This window comes from Dermochelys coriacea, chromosome 18 (assembly GCF_009764565.3).
Source record: "Dermochelys coriacea isolate rDerCor1 chromosome 18, rDerCor1.pri.v4, whole genome shotgun sequence".
Lineage (NCBI taxonomy): Eukaryota > Metazoa > Chordata > Testudines > Dermochelyidae > Dermochelys > Dermochelys coriacea.
In genome coordinates, this window is record NC_050085.1 from 10,514,882 (window position 1) to 10,535,187 (window position 20,306).

Below are 20,306 nucleotides of genomic sequence, written 5' to 3' on the forward strand. Positions count from 1 at the left end.
CACAGGGCTAAACCATGAAGACAAGGCATAGCAGCTCCTGAGGAGCAAGAGGTGGGATGCAGAGCAAGTGAGTGAGGTGACGAGACGAGGGTGTTGGGATGGCAGAGTTAATCCCCAGATGCAGCCAGAAGGAGGTGCTGTGGTGGTGAGTAGAGGTCCCCGTGACACACCTGCGTAACACAATATCAATATTTTTCATATTTTTGGTGGTTGTCACATTGAAAGCTGCTGTTCAGCTCTGAATTCTCCAGCTCTCCACAAGCTGATCCCCTCCTTTCCTCCCTCTTTCCTTCCACCATCTTTTCTTTGCTTGCATCCCCAGATCCAGCCCCCGTATTCAGTTCTCTGTTCCCTACAGCTTTCGCTCTGGACTCAGCCTCCATCAGATTTAGGCTTCTCTTCTCCGCCAGCTCCAGATTCAACTCCCCAGGAGTCACCATTTCACGTCTCCTTCCCCCCACCCCCACCCCGATTCATCCCCCTCACCCTTCCCTCCAGATTCAGCCCCAAGTCCCTTTGTCTTTTCAGTTTCCCAGCCCTAATGTTTTCTCCCATCCCCTGGGAAGCATTGCACAAATCTCTCCCTGGAAGACCAGCTGAGTAGCAGGAAGCGGGGAAACAGATTCTTAAGCTCCTCTAGCTGCACTTTTCACAAGCAGCCAGAAACAACAGCTGCAGGAGGTCAGACTAGATGATCATAATGGTCCCTTCTGACCTTAATATCTATGAATCTATGACTCCCAGCTCTGAAGAACAGGGGGGTGAGGGGTTATTTTTGTTTTTTGAGGGGTGGTGGTTATAAACCTTTTATAAAGTTTACTACATTGTCCATTGCTCTCTTTCCACATGGAAATGAAATATACCCACAGTCAATTAGGAGTAGTACTCCATGGAATCCATCCTCTACATGGTACCAAGTCACTGGAATGCCATTGTCCTCCAATCTTTTCTTGTACAACAGTCCATCATCCCTGACCACATCGTACTCGCAGGTCAAGATGAAAGTCTCTGGGAGTTGGCAGACAATGGCATCTTCAGCTAACAGTGGGGAAAAGGTTGTCTCAAAAACTAGTTTGGCCAAAGTGTGAAGTTCTTCTGAATATGAAGCAGATGCAGGTGGTTTGTAGCCTCTGACCTTAAATTCCACGGGGATATTGTCCGGACTCAGCCATTTGCTAAACTTCAGTTTCAAATCCTCAGGCACATGGGAACCTTCTAGGATACCTTTCATCAGTGACAAGTTCTTATTGAGATACTGCATACCAAGTGTGAGTGTCCGTTTCTTTAACAAGAGGGGGACTGAACCGTTTTGCTGATATGAAGGCAAATTAAAGTCCACAGCTTGGAGAAATGGATAGAGCAAGATCTGGGCTCGTGCCTTTGGGAGGTCTGTTCTATTCACCAGGGTTTGGCAAACAGCAGCAGCGAGTGTACCTCCACTGCTGTCTCCACAGATGATAATACGGGTGGGATCCACCCCATAGTCTTCTGCTGTCGTCATAAAGTGTACCGTGGCAGCGAGACAGTCCCAGAACTGGGTTGGATATGGGTGCTCAGGAGCCAAACGATACCTAAAATATCAATGACAGTGTTTTAATGTCATCAGATCTATGGGTAGTGTCATCTTCTCTTTCAAGTACCTTTTAAAGTTAGAAAAATATATGTTTATTATTACTTATGTATATGTTTAAAATTCTGCTTTGTAGAATAGCTTCAGGAGTTACCCATCCTTTTTAATTATGCTTTAGACAACTGTAGACACATCATCTGACTCTATGAGGTACTGAAACATTCTGGAGTATGTACCAGTAATCGGCCTTTCTGCTTTTAGGTTTGCAATGAAGTCTAATACTTCCCTGAGTACATATGTGAGAATAGAGATTTCTAAAATAAACACTGAAAGTGATAAAGATTTACTATTTTTTGTGTCAGGAATTATTTGTAAAGGGAGCCAATAGGCGCTAAGGATTCCACATGGTTGTTAGCTCAATTCCAATAGCCCAGGATTTAGGGAACAGGTAGTGCAATTTTCAATATAATTCAAAGGAAACAACTTTTTTTCCCCAATTCCTTTTCTCTTAAAAAGAGGAGATACAATTTCCCTTAAAGAAACACACAATATCAGGAAACATAAAAACATTAATCCACAAATGCACCACACAGGGTGTAGTCAGCAACAATCAGTATTCATTTTAACAGCACCACTAATATGGATGGTTGACATATACACAGAAGGGTTGGAATATACAGATTAATATTCATTGTGGTTATGTCTTTTTATTAGCAATTTATGATGCACTCTGGATTAGTCAAAGGTCTCAGAACACTGAACACATTTGTTAATCAGGGAAGCTAGTCAGTCTATAGAGTACAGACCGCAAAGTCTTTTGCTTGCTTTTTTCTCTGATTATCCTGCAGCAGTCATCTTCTATCAGGTCTGTCAGGTTATCAGGATTAAAGCAATTTAGCTAGAGATCTTTAGTTACAACATGATGAATGGTTTCAGAGTAGCAGCCGTGTTAATCTGTATTCGCAAAAAGAAAAGGAGTACTTGTGGCATCTTAGAGACTAACAAATTTATTTGAGCATAAACTTTCGTGAGCTACAGCTCACTTCATCAGATGCTCACTTCATCAGTTAGTCTCTAAGGTGACACACGTCCTCCTTTTCTTTTAACATGATGAATGCTGATGAATTGAAGCATTTAGGGAGGCCACTTTCCTCATTCATTACAAAGACATAATTTCCCTGAAAATCCCAGTGATCCATAACAGGGTCATGTGCTTTGACTTTAGCATTTGGGAGATAACTAGCAGGGAGGTTTTTAAAGGTCTGGTCTATCTGTAAACAGTTTTTCAATAGGTAAGGGACAGCAGATGGCCCTTTGGAATATGTAGGATAATTCCTGGGTTTGGTAGGATCAATAACATTTCTTCCTGTGCGCTGCAAATGGCTTCCTCTTACAGCCCTTTGCATCGGCTCTCAGCAGAGAGGACCACGTTTTAAATAAAAGGGGTTTGGATAACTGCAACTCAAATCAGACTGTTACCCAATTCATTTTAAAATGTATGTTTTTGAAAACAGCCTCCAAGCTTGAGCTTTTAATAGTGGATGCCAACATATACTGATGTCATTTAGATGCGTATCAGGGAAGTGGCTGTATGTTAGTTGATAACTAACACTGGAATGAAGTAAGTCAGCCCTCCACAAAACAACGGTCAATGCTGCGGGATGGAAGGGAAGGCACAACTTCCCTTCCCTCCCCCACGCACAACCCTTCTTATCAGCCCTACACAGAAGCATTCTATAGTACTTGCAATGAGCCGCCCAATCAGCAGACCCTTGTATATCTTCTCCCTTGCTCCCAATTCTGCTGTAGTCTCTGTGGAGAGACACAACGGCATGCTTTGCAGTGGGTTATAGGAGGGGCTTGAGGACTCATTTGCCGAAGCTGCTCCCCTTCTCCTACGCCTCTGTGGTATACAGCTATGAAGCTGCTGCCTAGAATATTTCCATTAGCTGGATGAATCCAAATTGACAGGGCCTGATGACATTCATCCTAGGGTACTTCAGGAACTAGCTGAAGCAATCTTGGAAGTCTTTGAGAACTCATGGAAGACAGGTGAGGTCCCAGAGACATGGAGAAGGCAAACATACTAGCTATCTTTTTAAAAGGAGAACAAGGAGGACCTGAGGAATTATAGACAGTCAGCCTAACTTCGGTACCTGTAAAGACACTGGAACAAATTATTAAACAAACAATTTGTAAGCACCTAGAGAAAAACAGTTCTAAGGAATAGCCAGCATGGATTTGTCAAAGACCAATTATGCCAAACCAACCTAATTTCCTTCTTTGACCAGGCTACTGGCCTGCTTGGCGGGGGAGCATGGGAAGCAGTAGACATGATGTATCTTGATTTTAGTAAAGCTTTTCACACAGTCTCACATGCTCATAAGCAAGCAGGGAAACGTGGTCTAGATTAAATTACTATAAGGTGGGTGCACAACTAGTTGAAAGAGTATATTCAAAGAGTAGTTATCAATACTTCGCTGTCCAACTGGGAGGGTGTATCTAGAGGGGTCCAGCAGGGGTCAGTTGTGGGTCCAGTACTAGTCAATATTTTCATGAATGAGTTAGGTAATGAAGTGGAGAGTAGGCTTATAAAATTTGCAGATGATATCAAGCTTGTCAGGGTTGCAAGCACTTTGTAAGAAAAAAAGAGTTCAAAATGATCTTGACAAATTGAAGGATTGGTCTGAATTCAACAAGATGAAATTCAATCAAGATATGTGCAAAGTAGGAAGAAAAAATCAAATGCACAACTACAAAATGGGGAGTATCTGGCTAGGTGGTAGTAACACTGCAAAGGATCTAGGTGTTATAATGGATCACAAATTGAGTGTGAGTCAACAATATGATGCAGTTGTGAAAAAGGCTAACATCATTCTGGACTGTATTAACAGCAGTGTTATATGCAAGACAAGGAAAGTCATTGTCCATCTCTACACAGCACTGGAGAGGTCTTAGCTGGAGCACTGTGTCCAGTTCTGGGCATCACACTTTAGGAAAAATGTGGACAAATTGGAGAGAATCCAGCGAGGCAACAAAAATGATAAATGGTTGAGAAAATAGAAACCTATGAAAGCTTAAGAAAACTAATTAAGTTTAGACCTGAGAGAATAAGACTGAGGTGGGAACCTGATAAGTCTTCAAATATGTTAAGGGCTGTTATAACACGGATGGCGATCAATTGTTCTGTGTCCACTGAAGGCAGGACAAGACGTAACGGAATGTGCCACAAGGAAGACTTAGTTTAGATATTAGAAAAAACTTTCTAACTACAAAGATAGTTAAATACTGGAATAGCTTCCACAGGAGATTGTGGAATCCCCATCCCTGGAGATTTTTAAGAACACACTGGGCAAACACCTGTCAGGGATGGTCTTGGTCCTGCCTCAGTGCAGGGAGCTACACTTGATGGCTTCTCAAGGTCCCTTCTAGCCCTACATTTCTATGATTCTATCATTCTATAGCTAATGCACTGCCATAACAGCCATCCTAAGGATTGATCTGGCTGTATCATGACAGGTGAAAGTAAGGTATGTGCAGTCCCCTTCCTTTGACATTAGAGGGGTCAGGATTTGACCCACTATCTATAAAAATGATGCTATGTATTAAAATATTTAAAGGGTTTTTTTCTTTGTTTGGTCTGATCTTTTAGGCTCCATAACAGACTTATTGCAAGTCTGCTCCAAAGAACTCAACAAGAGGGCAGAGCGTAGAGTGCAAAACTATATCCTTCCATATGTTCCTTTTGTTGAACCACTTTCTGAAAGAGCAGGCTGATAGGGACATCTCATGGACATACACACCTGGAAGCTGACACATTGTAAATGGTTCCCACATAATGCAATTGAAATAAAAACACTTACCCAACACACACAACCACTGAGTCACTTCCATTGGCAATAAAACGGCATACTCTTTCATACATGCCTGCAACACAAACATTCTCAATGGAGTTGTATTAATGTCTTCAAGATATTCAATTCTATATCCATACACAATGAGAAGAAAATTCAGATGGGTGTTCATTTTTGATGAGGGACTCATGATCTTACAGGAGGATTAAGGGGGTTTATGTGACTTGGAATTCTACTCATCCCTGGTTTACTAATCCAGAGAAAGTCTTAGTGTGTTCAGTATGTGGCAAAAGGGCCTCTCACGTTTTTCACTGGGAGTTGTGTGCATTGGGGCGGAAGTGTCCAAACACCATACTCAAAATATTCCTCAATGCCTCTGAGTGAGTCAAGGTGTGAAAGTAACGTCACTTAAAAGAAAGAGTCAGACTTTCTGGAATCTGTATCTCCTTCATACTAATAAGCCTGCATTGGATTTCTCCTGCGTTTGGCCTTGACACTACTAGATTTTGTGGGGGAAGTGGCACAGGGATGAACTCTCCCACCATTTTGTTAACATCTGTGGGAGCCCTAGTGCAGACAGGACACCAAAGTTGATTCACATTTCTACCTTCACGTTATGTAAAACTGCCCTGTGGGAGGTTGGACAAAGACACCACTGGTAGCATTAGCAGGGCCACATCAAGGGTAATGCAATGGAGGGATTTTCTTAAGGGGCAAGTGTGTTATTTTCTTTCACATGCACACACAGAACTACCTCAGACCTCACCACTTTCCACTGCAAGGGAAAAATGCATTTTTTTAAAACCTTGTCTCTACTGGTATAAACACACAACACGTGCCTATACATGCATATATAAAATAAATATTATCTTAATTTTTTTAATTGTTCATGCAGCTTTTTCCCTGTGGTAAGGAAGAACCACACATGACAGACACCAGGAACATTGTATAAAACACATCTGGAAGGGGCTTACATTGCCACAGTGATGAGCAACAGATAAGAACCAGAATAGAATATAGTAAAAAAGAAGTAGTGTGTAGAACGAAGAAAGGGAGGGGAAGGGAAACTTGCAAGGGAAAGAGAGTGAAAAGGAGTGCTGTAAAAGAGTCAATAACGAGTGTGGGATATAGAATGAATGATGAGGCAGGAAGGGAGGGATGAATGAATGAAATGGTAACTGGAATGGTAGGGTGGAGAGAATAGAAAGAAGGAGAGAAAGGGTGTGCAAGAGACTGCATCCATAGATTTTTAAATCTGCGGTAAGGCTGCTCATTTGTTCCACGTATGGAAAACAAATGAAAAGGAACATTGTCTGGGGGCCATTTCCACAGAGATATAGTAATTGTCCCTTCCACAGGTGCTCAGAATAGACCAGGCCTTCATTCCAAAAGCCACAACATCTTAATACAGATTTTAGGAAATATCTCTGCTGTCTATTTATCCAAAACAAAAGAAAGATGATGGAATAGCACAAATTGGATATTGGAAGGGAAGATAGGTGCATCTCAATTGCACACTCAGGAATTGAGCAGCTTTGTTAGCCAAATCCTCTGAGGTATCACCTGTCACAGGGCTTAAAGCTTGCACCAAGGAAGCATATAATGACAAAATGGGCTACCCCTTCCAAAGGGATTATTATAGCTCACAGGAATAATAGATGTCTGAGGAGGACATTCGTAAAGTTGCTAGCTGTTTTAATACCTCCCTCTGCAGACAGGACTAGAGCTGAGGAAATAATTGTTTGTTTTTCAAGTCAGTGGCTGAACTGAAAAAGCCAAATAATATTTTGTTTCCCAAAACCTACATTTTTCTTTTTAATGATTTGTGGTTTTCGTTTTCTTTTTGGGTGCCTTTACCCTTTTTGCTTTATTTAAATCTAGTTACATTTCCAATCAAAACTTTGTTTCAAACCAAAAGGTCTAAACACATCATTTATAAACTGTTGAAACAAAACTTTGACTTTAGTTTCTGCGAAAAAGTTTTTTTTTTTATTCACTGAATTCACTCCCAATTCAAGAATAGTTTTGGTAAACCCCAAACTGTATTTGTCTTTGAATAAACTATGCTTCTGAAAAAATTCACCCCACTCTAATTACAGCATCCAACACTCAGCCTGCATATAGGCCAAGATTTCCCAAATAGAACAGTGATCTTGGATGCCTCAATTTTTGCCCAAATTGAGATGCCTTTAAAGGGCCCTGATTTTTTCAAAGGGTGGGTACTCAGCATCTACTGAAATCCAAGTACCTTATGATGTCTCAGATTGGGCAACCAAAAATATGTCTAAGGGATTATTGTTATCCTGGTAGATTTTTCAAAGGCACAAAGGACATTTCAGTGCTATAATAATTAACAAAGTTCAGTATGTTACTGATCTCAAAGACTTCCAGCCTGGGAGCAGTTTGCCTAGCAGTGGCCAAAGCTCCAATTTTTCTGTCTCCAATAGCAACAATGAAAGGGAAAAGTAAAGTAATTCTCATGAATGGTCAGAGAACAGAAATCCAAGGAAAAGTACAAATTTTCATAGAAGGGAATGCTCAGCAGCATAATGCTGGATGGTCCGACTAAAAATATGTACCTTTTAAGTTTGGTTATCATTCTTAATTTATTTTTTAAATTCTTAATTGCAGTAGTTCTTAATTATTATGTAAGAACTATCATAATAGAAGGAACTAGATAATACTTCATATTTATCATAGTTCTTAATTTCTTTAAAATTCTTACATATGCTTCCAATCTGGCCAATTCCTCCATGAAGGTAAAGGACTCCTCTCCTTTGGCCAGCAGATGATGCTTTCGGATGGTAAACCCTCACTGACACCTTTGCAAACTTCAAGTCCTCGATGAAGAGATTAGCATTCTTCCATGGAGGTATTCCATACAAGAAGGTCCTGATGAAGTAAACCTCCTTGCAGATTCGCAGTTTCTCAAAAATCCTTGCCTGTTTATAGGGAGACAGAGACAAAAAATTCATTTACAGTTCCCTGTCAATGTGCTTCAGCCATATCCTGGAGAGTGAACAGGAAATTGTCTCCAGAACCAATTCAGATTTTGGGGTCTGTGCCGGTGCTGCCATCAAAGGGCCCCGTTGTGATGGTAACGTGGTCACTTCTTCATTCTGAAGTAGATTCAGACAACCAACTTGTTTCACATGTGGTACCAATTATCCTGCATCTCATTACAACTGTTTGTTTACTAATAACTCTGGCTGGCTTTGAACTGGTAACCAACAGCAAAGTTGAAATGTTTCTTCTACCACTCCCAATCTTTTCTAAAACTGGGCAGGAGCCGACAGGGACATTGCCTGTTGTCCGAGGCAGACAGGGTATGTCTCTTTGACAATCAGCGGGTGTGACTGTCACTCAACCAGACATACCCAAGCAATCTTTAATCTATTTTGAGTCCTCGAACAGTGAAGCTGTGGCCATGCAAGGCTCAGCATGGGCTAGCCCAGCAAGGAATTTCCCAGGGTTCCATGCGGGGGTTGCACAGGCTGCATTGAAGCTTGAGCTGTTGAAGCTTTGCTGTTCTGTAACCCAAGATAGCCAGATTAAAACTAGCCCACGTATGTCAGCTGGAGCTGCAGTCACACCCTGTTACTGCAGGATAGATATAACCACAGCAACCCCTGATGTGATCTAGACAAGGGTAGAGTGGCTTCAGTACTGTGCTAGATGACTTCAGACTCATCAAGAGTTTATTAGTCTGGCTAATCTCAGCTCAACCTACTGTGAACATAAAGAAAATCTCCCTCACATTGCCCTGCAGAGCCCCAGGTACCTACCTCACAAGTTATGTGACATGTTCTTCACAGTCAGCGCTAAAATTACTAATGCATCCGATGAAGTGAGCTGTAGCTCACGAAAGCTTATGCTCTAATAAATTTGTTAGTCTCTAAGGTGCCACGGATACTCCTTTTCTTTTTGCGAATACAGACTAACACGGCTGCTACTCTGAAACCTAATTGCTTCTGGTTAGCAACAACAAAGTATTGTTATAGCAGACGTCATCAGGTGGTGCTGTTCCACATTGTCTTCCAAGTTCTTTCTCTTAGAGAGTGAACAAGTTTTTAGTCTTGGAAGGTTTCAGAGTAGCAGCCGTGTTAGTCTGTATTCGCAAAAAGAAAAGGAGTACTTGTGGCACCTTAGAGACTAACAAATTTATTAGAGCATAAGCTTTCGTGAGCTACATGCATCCGATGAAGTGAGCTGTAGCTCACGAAAGCTTTTACTCTAATAAATTTGTTAATCGCTAAGGTGCCACAAGTACTCCTTTTCTTTTAGTCTTGGAAGAAATTCATGTGTTGTTGCCAGCTCTTGGTTATACCAGGTTCAGTAGAGTAGAAGCTGTCGGAACAGCAGGAGAGTTTTGCTTTCTGCCTTAGTCTCTGATTATAGTCCATTCTTAAGATAGATTTTACTCTCTGAGAATTGGGCATTTGTGTTGGGCTGAGATTCCTGAAAGAAGGGATTGCCTGCATCTCTGTTCCAGGATTGATAAATGTGTGAAAGCAAGTTACAATTAAAATATGTCTGTACTCCGTATCATTGACTTTTTTTCCCTTCACTGGGGAGCTGACCTGGAAGGCCACAAAATCTGCTACCGCTTGGTAGTGGGGTGACCCTGCTTGTCAGAAGAGGGACGTCAGTATTGGAAGAAGGGGCAACAAACCTGATTTACTTTTTACAGCGTGTTAAGGGCTGTAGTCAAGAAGCCTTCTACAATTCAGCAAGAACTTTATTAAGCCAATATGCTTATGAACATTTTCTTATATGCAAATAGATGGTGTGCTTTAAATTAACTACCTACATACTGTGACAAAGTTTCTCCTCTGCTGTAGGGGGTCCTGTGCTTTTTGGTAGATTTGCTTGCCTCAGAGGTTCATGGCAGCCCTCAGTTTGGCCGCTTCTGCTAGAGGCTCAAATCTGATGTCCACTCAGCTAACCTCATCACTGGCCAGCACGGGGGAAACGGAGAACAATCCCCGCAGTCTCCATTGTCCCACCTAGTGGGTCTGGAACAGGCCCGATCCCTTTCCAAATTAGACCTTCCCTTCTGGAGTTGCTTACAGACCAGGTCAACTCCTCCTGTGTCTGATCAGGAGTTGGGGGGATGAGAAGAACCCAGGCCCACCCTCTACACCAGGCTCCAGGCCAGGGCCCTGTAGATAGCAGCTATCTACAATGTCTCCTGTATCAGCTGCGTGACAGCTACAGCTACAACTCCCTGGGCTACTTCCCCATAGCCTCCCCCCAGCACCTTCTTTATCCTCACTGCAGGATCTTCCGCCTGAAGCCTGATCACACTTGTACTCCTCAGTCCTCCAATAGCATGCCTTCTCACTCCCTACTCCTTGCACACACACCCCACTAACTGATGGGAGGTCCTTTTAAACTAGGTGTCTTGATTAGTCTGCCTGCTATAATTGATTCTAATATGTTCTTAATTGGCTCCAGGTGTCTTAATTAGCTTTCCTGTCTTAATTGGTTCTAGCAGGTTCCTGATTGCTTTAGGGCAGCCCCTGCTCTGATCACTCAGGGAACAGAAAACTATTGATCCAGTGGCCAGCATATTTGCCTTCGACCAGACTCCTGTACCCCACTGGGTCTGGGTCTGTCACAATACACAATTCACATTACCTAACAAAATAACAACAGTAAAAAACAGAACTACCTTCCAGTTTGTGCCTCTGCTTCTCCATTTGCTGATATACAATTCATCACTACCACAATTACCATACTCAGCTGTAACCCATAAGGATGCTGGCCTCCAACTCTGAAATGTTGAAATAAGTGTAACACAGAGAGCTTCCAGAGAAGAGTATAAGCAGTCATCAAGTCTTAGCATGCTAAAAGCATGATCTAGTATCTTGATATCTGCATGTAAATGGCCTAGCTTCATCCATTTTAATTCCTAAATTAGTAATTTGTGAGCTTGGCATGGTTTTGAATGTGTCACCTGCTGCAACACCTAATCAAAAAACGTATGCAATTTTCTGGTGGTGCTGACAGCAGCAATCTGTTTCTTGCTAATACGTATGGCAATGGGAGGTGTACTCTCAAATTTCATAAAAATTGCAAGCTTGCATTAAAAAAAAGCTAACTGACAAGTCAATTGTGACCTCATTTCACAAGTTTGTCCTGCTCATAGATTCCTCCCACAAACAACACAAATGGTGTAGCATGCAATCAACAGTAGACGCTCAAGCTGAAACAGTGAAAAACAGATCCCATTGGCAACAATAGGCAGTGATAGAGGTTTGCATCCCTATGGAGGAAGGGTTACGGTTGTGCTTCATAGTTTGTGGTGTACAGTAGCTCTAGTGATAAGATGTGAATCTGTGGGTAGAAGAGAATATGTACTCTTAGCTCATTTAACTTTTCATATCCTTGCTTTTGTGGTTTTGGTCTTTGTTCTGGCATGTGTGACGGCAACCTTAGCTCTTTCTCTCTCACACACACATACACACATTTTGTGTATGAATTTCCTAGGTTTCTGAAATGTGGAGCAGTTGATGTCACACTTACATATTGGGGGAAGTGGGTAGGATTCAGAGTTTTGGGAGTAGTGATGGTTATGGGAGTAGAACCTGGATTACACTGGGAGTAGGGCCTAGAAAACGATTAAGCAAAGGAGGAAGGTGTATGCGCATGGACCATCTAGTTGTGCTGGGAAAAGGGGGCAGAGCTTCTCCTGGCATGGCTCAGGGGTCCTTTCCCCTGAAGCACAGTTCCAGAGGCCCCTCATATACTCCCTTCCACTGATCTGCCTCCCTCTTCTCGCCAGCCCCTGTCCCTAATCTCTCCCTATGGAACACTGAGCAGAGAACGTGTGTGAAGTTTTAAGTATTGTGAATATTATTGTATCAACAGACAGCTCCCCAGTTTCCATAGCCCTGCTCCCTATCCAGCTTCACTCCTGTGACCACCAGCCAGTCCCCATCTTCTGCTTTAAGATACAGTCTGGCACTTTCTGTCTCTTTCCCCCTGTCCTCTGTTGACTGCCAAGCCACCACTGTCCAGCCGTTTTTTTCTTATCAGTTAAATCTTAGCTTGTAAGAAAATGCTAAAGCACAGACCAGTTTTCCTATTTATTCATGTATTTTTATTCACACTTAGTCATAACTGTTTCCATCTATGTCCCAATGAATGCTGAATATTTTCCTTGTCGGCTGTTTGAATTATTTGCTGTATTTGTATGGCTGTACAGACGGATGCTCCAGCATCTAAGCTGTCATTTAAAAAGATACATTTCTAAACCTCAGGGTTGCTAAGATAACTTGAAAAATGTGAACCAAGAGTAGCTGAACGGCGTGAGTCTGCGGGCAGCCTGAAACACTAGCTCGGAGAGGCGCGTGCTGCCTGTTATTTTAACAGAGGCATTCAGTTACTGTGTGGGCAGCACATGATTGCAGAGGGACCATGGTGAGAGTTATGTAGCTGTAGGGAGAACTGGAAGAGGGGCTGTTGGTGGCAGGGCAGGGAAGAGGGCTGAGTGGAAGACGCTCATGGAGGGGGAAGCCCATGCAAACTCATAGCCCTACTCAGCTCATGTTCTCTTTCCAGACAAATGATTCCCCAAACGTTAATCTGATATTCCCAGACATCTCTGGACCCACAACACCCTTCCCTGAGCTTCCCATCCCACGTGGCCCTATTGCCCCATGTCTACCCCCAGGCCAAGGGGGCAATAAGGGGGCCAATTGTTTTTAAGTGTATATTTCAAAATTTGGAGAGTGGCTTGTCTGAGAGATGGGTGTGAGTGCTTGGTGCTTGTGAGGGGCTGTATTTTTAGCTTAGAAAGGTTCAGAAAAGAAGGGTGAGGTTCCTTAGGCCACACTTCTTAAAGGGACCATTTAAAATTAATTTTATGGCAAGTCTACACTTCAAGATGGAGGGCGTGGTTCCCAGCACAAGGATACATTCTGGGATTGTTTAGCCTGCAGAAGAGAAGAGCGAGAGGGGATTTGATAGCTGCTTTCAACTACCTGACCGGGGGTTCCAAAGAGGATGGATCTAGACTGTTCTCAGTAGTACCAGATGACAGAACAAGGAGCAATGGTGTCAAGTTGCAGCGGGGGAGGTTTAGGTGGGATATTAGGAAAAACTTTTTCACTTGGAGCGTGGTTAAGCACTGGAATGGGTTACCTAGGGAGGTGGTGGAATCTCCTTCCTTAGAGGTTTTTAAGGTCAGGCTTGACAAAGCCCTGGCTGGGATGATTTAGTTGGGGATTGGTCCTGCTTTGAGCATGGGATTGGACTAGATGACCTGCTGAGGTCCCTTCCAACCCTGATATTCTATGATTCTATGAGTCTTTTGCGAGCTCTCCTTGAGCCAGTGTGCTAAAATTAGAGAGGTTGGGCTAGCCACCCCAAGTACGGGCCGAGGGTCTCCAAGAGGTCTTGTAGTTTGTGTCACTGCGGTTCCGTTCTATCTGTAGTCTGCTATCTTGAGAGCTAGCGCAGGTATGTCAATTAAGGAGTTCCTTGAAAATCCTCAGAAAAGTCAATGCTGACTCAGATGATGTGCTGTGAATTTGGCAAAGATACATTGTATTCGTCACACCCACAAAAAGAGGTGCTTAAATCCCTGCTTTAAAAACACAATGTAAGCCTCACTGTGGAGTCACAGATAGCAGCTCCCTACTACTGCTTTTAAACAGAACTCTCTTAATAGCAGGATTCAGACCATGCCTAGCTCCTGAGCTGATGTAAATTGATGCAACACCATTGACTTCAGTCATATCTCTTGCCTCATTTTAACACTTCATATATATATATACACACACACACACACACTGTAATCTTCCTTACATCTTGGACTGAAGAACAGCAGATTGTGCTGCCCAGACTTGAAATCTTTCTACTGCATTTGCATAAGCAACAAGTTTCACAGCCCTGTGCAGAGCTCCTACCTAGCACAGATTTTATCACTCTTTGTACTTTTTCTAAAAAGGCTTTTGCCTGAACACTAAGAAATAATTCCCCCTCACAACTACCCGTGAGTGATTTCTTCTCTTTACCTCCAAGAACTAATCCAGTTGACAAGGATCTTGTGCCAACTCTTTACATTTAAATGGAAATCAAACCCAAGTTTCAAACAAGGTACACTCACCAGACCAAATACAAAGTTCACGACGTAATGAAGAAAGTAAAGCTTTATGCACTGATCCACTTCTCGAGGGATTTCAGCCTTTGGATGTTCATAGTAAAATGCCAATGCCACCAACAGGATAAAAGCAACAAGAAAAATTGCTAATGTGAATTCCATTTCACGGTCCTGAGAAGGATGGAACTAGGAACTGACTGCTCTCCTGCAGTTGTCTCCACAGCTAAAATCTTCAGTGGCAGGATCAAAAAATCCCTCCACACCCCATCCTCCTCCTCCTCGAAATACTCATAGGGAGGTGAAGATCTCACCATACAGGAAGTATTAATTAGGAAAAGGGGAGGCTTGCACAAATTATTGTTTCATATTAGTAGATATAATGGCAACACACATTCTCTATGTGTTTTCCTACCGTGCCTATCATTATTGGATTAGTGCTTCTCTTGGCAAAGATATATTAGCTCTAACAAGAGACCTGAGATTTCTCTTCTCTCTCATATTGCAATAGCAGGAGGATTTTTCAGAACTTCATTTCACTGATCTTGCATTTCTGTTCTTCTCTTCTCTCTTCCAGTCCTGGGAGCTGGCAGTCTGATTTCTTATGCATTTTGCAACAATTTTATGGGAAGGCCAAGACGCGTTATGTTTTCCTCAGATACAATCAGGCTTTTGTTGTTCTTCAACTTCTGTGGGAAATTGCTTTACAGCTGCCTTCAAGAGCACTCACAATTAGGTACTTCCTTACCTGTTTTCTCTTGTCTCTGATTGTGCAACCACTCCCTACTTCACCAATGATACCAATCTCAGTGGCCCATTTGTCAGCTTCGTCCACAAATTTCTCTGCCCTGTCTTCCATTCTGCCCAATTCACATGAAACACTGATTTTTAAGGCCAGGACCTTCTCCTGCAAATCTCTCCTCAAGACCCCCTCTGCCACAGCGCCGACATGCAGTGATGAGCTGTCAGAAGCTCAAGAACCGGTTCCTTTACTCGCTCTGGGTCCTCGGTGGCACTGAAGGACCTGCCGCCGAAGTGCCACCGAAGACTCGGAGTGCCGCCGGGTCAGTAAAAATTCACATGGGAGCCTCCCCAGTCGAGAATTCAGAAGGGACAGACAGGATGGTCCCACGGGCCACATCCTGTCCATCCCGCCTGAGCTTCCTCACCCATTTAACAACCGGTTCTAAATCGGCTTCAAAATTTAACAACCGGTTCGCACGAACCAGTGCGAACCGGCTCCAGTTCACCACTGCCTATAAGTAATCATCCTGCTACTGTTGGCTAGATCTAGTGAAAGTTGGGGGTACTTCACTTATCTGTTTATAATAACTCGCCAAAAGGCAAATATACATACAGCTATCGAAAACTGTAAACGCTTTCTCTCTCCCTCAAACCTATGTATGCCTCTTGTGTGCAGAGAATGTAATCTCTTCCAGGCAGCGACCACATTGTCAAAGGTGTTTGTACAACACCCATTAGAATGGAGTCCTGGGGCTGATAGGCATCTGGGCACTATTACAATATAAACATTATAAGAATATAAAAATGACGATACTGGGTCAGACCAATGATTCATCTAGGCCAGTATCCTGTCTTCTGATAGTGGCCAGTAGCAGATGCTTCAGAAGGAATGAACAGAACAGGGCAATAATTGAGTGATCCATTCCCTGTCAACCAGTCCCACCTTCTCGCAGTCAGAGGTTATGGGACATCCAGATCATGAGGTTGCATATCCCTGACCATCTTAGCTAATAGATCCATCAATGGCTATCTTCCATGAACTTCTCCAGTTCTTTTTGAACCCATTTATACTTTTGGCCTTCACAATATCCCCTGGCAATGAGTTCCACAGGTTGTGTGAAGTACTTCCTTATGTTTGTTTTGAACCTACTGCCTATTAATTTCATTGAAACCCCCTATTTCTTGTGTTATGTGAAGGGGGAAATAACACATCCATATTCACTTTCTCTACCCCAGTCATGATTATATAGACCTCTAGCATATCCCCACTTAGTCACCTCTTTTTTAAGTTGCACAGTTCCCGTCTTTTTAATCTTTTCACATATGGAAGTTGTTCCAGACCCTAATAATTTTAGTTGCCCTTCTCTGTACTTTTTCCAATTCTAATTTATGTTTTGAGATGTAGAGACTGGAACTTGAAACAGTATTCAAGGTGTGGGAATACCATGGATTTATATAGTGACATTGTGATATTTACTGTCTTATTGTCTATCCCATTCCTAATGGTTCCTAACATTGTTAGCTTTTTTGACTACTGCTACACATTGAGCTGATGTTTTCAGAGAACAATCCACAATGACTCCTAGATCTCTGTGTGTGTGTGTGTGTGTGTGTGTGTGAGAGAGAGAGAGAACAGCTAATTTAGACCCCATCATTTTGTGTGTCTAGTTAGGATTATGTTTTCCAATGTATCTTACTTTGCACTATGTCAGCAGTGAATTTCATCTGCCATTTTGTTACCCAGTCACCCAGTTTTGTGAGATCCCTTTGTAATTCTTTTTGGTCAGCTTTAGTCTTAACTATCTTGAGCAATTTTGTGTCATCTGCACACTTTGTCAACTCGCTGTTTACTGCTTTTTCCAGATCACTTATATGTTGAACAGCTCTGGTCCAGCATAGATCTTTAGAGGACCCCGCTATTTATCTCTCTGCACTGTGCAAACTGACCATTTATTCCTATCCTTTGTTTCTTATCTTTTAAACAATTATTGATCAATGAGAAGACCTTTCCTCTTATCCCGTGACAGCTTACTTTGCTTAAGAGCCTTTGGTATGGGATCTTGCCAAAGGCTTTCTGAAAATCCAGGTACACTATATCCACTGGATCACCCTTGTCCACGTTTGTGGACACCCTCAAGGAATTATAATAGACAAGTGAGGTGGAATTTCCCTTTACAAAAGCTGTATTGACTCTTCCCCAACATATCCTGTTCATCTATGTGCCTGACCATTCTGTTCTTTAGTTTCAACTAATTTGCCTGGTACTGCAGTTACAATTACCAGCCTGAAATTGCCAGGGTCGCCTCTGGAGCCTTTTTAAAAAACCAGTATTACATTAGCTCTCCTCCAGTCATCTATTACAGAGTCAGATTTAAGGCACATATCACAGTTAGTAATTCTGCATATTTGAGTGCCTTGAGAACTTTTGGGTGAATACCATCTGGTCCTGGTGACTTGTTCCTGCTTAATTTCTCAATTTGTTTCAGACACCTTAATCGGGGACAGGTTTCAGAGTAGCAACCATGTTAGTCTGTATAAGCAAAAAGAAAAGGAGGATTTGTGGCACCTTATAGACTAACAAATTTATTTGAGCATAAACTCACGAAAGCTTATGCTCAAATAAATTTGTTAGTCTCTAAGGTGCCACAAGTACTCCTTTTCTTTTAATCTGGGACAGTTCCTCAGATTTGTCAGCTAAAAAAATGGCTCTGATGTGGGAATGTCCCTCACATCCTCTGCAGTGACAACTGATGCAGAGAATTCATTTAGCTTCCCCGTAATGGCCTTATCCTTGGGTGCTCCTTTAGCACCTCGATCGTCCAGTGGCCCCACTGATCGAGCTTCCTGCTTCTGATGTATTTTAAAAAAAGTTTTGCTGTTGGGCATTTGTCTCTTTTGCTAGTTGTTTTCCATATTCTTTTTGGGCCTGCCTAATTATCCTTTTACACTTCAGCCTCCATGTGAAGGTGTGATTGTAGCATGGCTGCATGAGTAGGCAAACCCGTGTTAGCTTTAATCTAGCTAACATGGGTGGCAATGACTGCCTAGGTGTGACTACAGAGGCTTTATTATGGGTCAGCAAACAATGTACATAACCAGGCCTCCTGGCCGGCTTCCACTCCAGTTGCTAGCCCTTGCTGAAGCCCGTGCCACCATATCTAGAGTACTATTGCTACTAGATTAAAACTAGCATGGGTCTGCCTACTCACTTGTAGTGTGGACATATCCTTTGGCTGTCTTCAGATCCTCTGTGAGGATGTCTAGCTCTCCACTCAAGTTCACCATAGCTAAACAAAACTCTTATTCTTCTCCCCTCCCTGTGATCTCCTTTCTCCATCATTCTCAATGACACCACCATCCTGCCAATCACTCAGGCCTGTAATCTTGGTCTCACCTTCAGTTTGGACCTCGTTCTACGTCCTCACATCCAGATTACAACAAAAAATAGCAGATTCCTCTGCATTACATCGTAACCTTCCTGTAGTCCACATCAGAAGCCCATGTCTGAAGGCAAGTACAGGACATTTAAACTAGTACATGCCTCAGGCTGTGGCACAGCCCTGTACCTGTGCCAGTGTGGACAGGGAAGAAAGGCGTATAACAAGTCCAGAGTTTCAATAGTCCTCCACGCCCCCTTCCCACAATGCAGTACAACTTTCCTGCCTGACCCTTACCCAGTCTGTAAAGGGCTCTGTCCCCCCATTCTCACCAGTAGTAGTGAGCTGCACTCACTACTTCAGAATATTTTTTTCTGCTGCACTTTTTTGACCAGGACAGGTGAATGTGAATCATGTTCTGAGAGCAGCAACCTCTCCACCAACCACACCCGCCTTCTGATCAGTATGTGGTTGGAACACACCATCTTACATAACTTTGCTCGGGGCAGCAAGAACCTACACCTATACCAGAAACTTCATGCAGGCTGGAGGAGGTGGGCATTCCCCAGACTCTGTCCCAGTCCAGGAATTCATGAAACATCTGAGGCTCCTGTATCAGAAGACAACAGACTTGAACGGTCACTCTAGGGAGGGATCCTCATATATGTCCATTCTAGGTAGATGCCAGGACTGGGTGCTGTCCAGGTACATGCCAGGACATGCTTTATACATGCCAGGACTGGGTGCTGTCAAGGGCTCCCACAATACAGCCGGAAGCAACTTATGATCCTCTCCTCAACCCCACTGGCCTCTTCGCGCAATGGGATGCAGATGAGGGCCATGGCGAGAGGCCATGTATGCCTTTCTCAAGCTCACCCTCCCAAGAGCATAAGAAGTGGAGAGACCCCAGTCACCAACCAGTTCCTTTACTCTGTATTTAACAGGCAAAGCATCTAGGAATGGAACTGGACAAGGCCCACTTACCCAGCAGACACAGCCACCAGGTCACTTTTTCTGACAATGTAGTGACATACTCTTTCATAGCCTCCTGGAAAATAAATGTTTTTGATGGTGCTGTATTAGTGAAATTAAGGATCAGAACTTTGAGATGTCATGATTTTCCAGAGGCACCCAGCACTGGTGTGCTATGGTACAAAAGGATTGTTCTACACAGCAGGCAGTGGTGATTTTCCATTCAACGTGAGCCTCAAGATGCTAATCTCAGTGCAGATACCCAGTTTCTCCAAAACCTTTGACTGTTTACAATGAGTGAGACCAAATTGCCCCATTTTACAAAGGCTGAATAGAATTTACTACTTTGTTCTATGCTGCGCATAGAGCACTATATCTAGGGAAATGGAGTTGATTATTCACAGCTGTGTAGGATTGCTGTGGATGACTGTAGCTGCTTTATAATTTATAGCTTTAAAATGTGACGGTTCATGTCAGTCTCACAACTTAGCTGGGATAAAGCTGTATTTGGAAATATGGCCCTTTTACACTCAGGCTTCAGGCCAGGATATTGCTCAAAGACAGCCTTCAGGATTAGAAGGATGAACTGTTTACCGTCTTTGGGAGAAGCCAAATCTCCATGCCTTTTAGTGTTTAATGACTGCTCTCCTTACGCAGTCAATATCCTTTGATATGGCCAATGA

The 20,306-nt window shown here is 42.9% G+C and overlaps 1 protein-coding gene across 1 annotated transcript; it reads right to left on the minus strand.

The window, feature by feature from the left end:
• Positions 1-576: 576 nt before the first annotated feature.
• Positions 577-14,724, minus strand: LOC119845086 (arylacetamide deacetylase-like 4). The gene is made up of 4 exons (XM_038376873.2): positions 14,540-14,724; positions 8,150-8,366; positions 5,434-5,497; positions 577-1,571 (listed from the first exon to the last, which is right to left on the minus strand). Exons 1-4 carry the CDS (start codon positions 14,693-14,695, stop codon positions 797-799), a joined length of 1,212 nt encoding a protein of 403 aa, XP_038232801.1. The 5' UTR covers positions 14,696-14,724; the 3' UTR covers positions 577-796.
• Between the last annotated feature and the right edge of the window lie 5,582 nt (positions 14,725-20,306).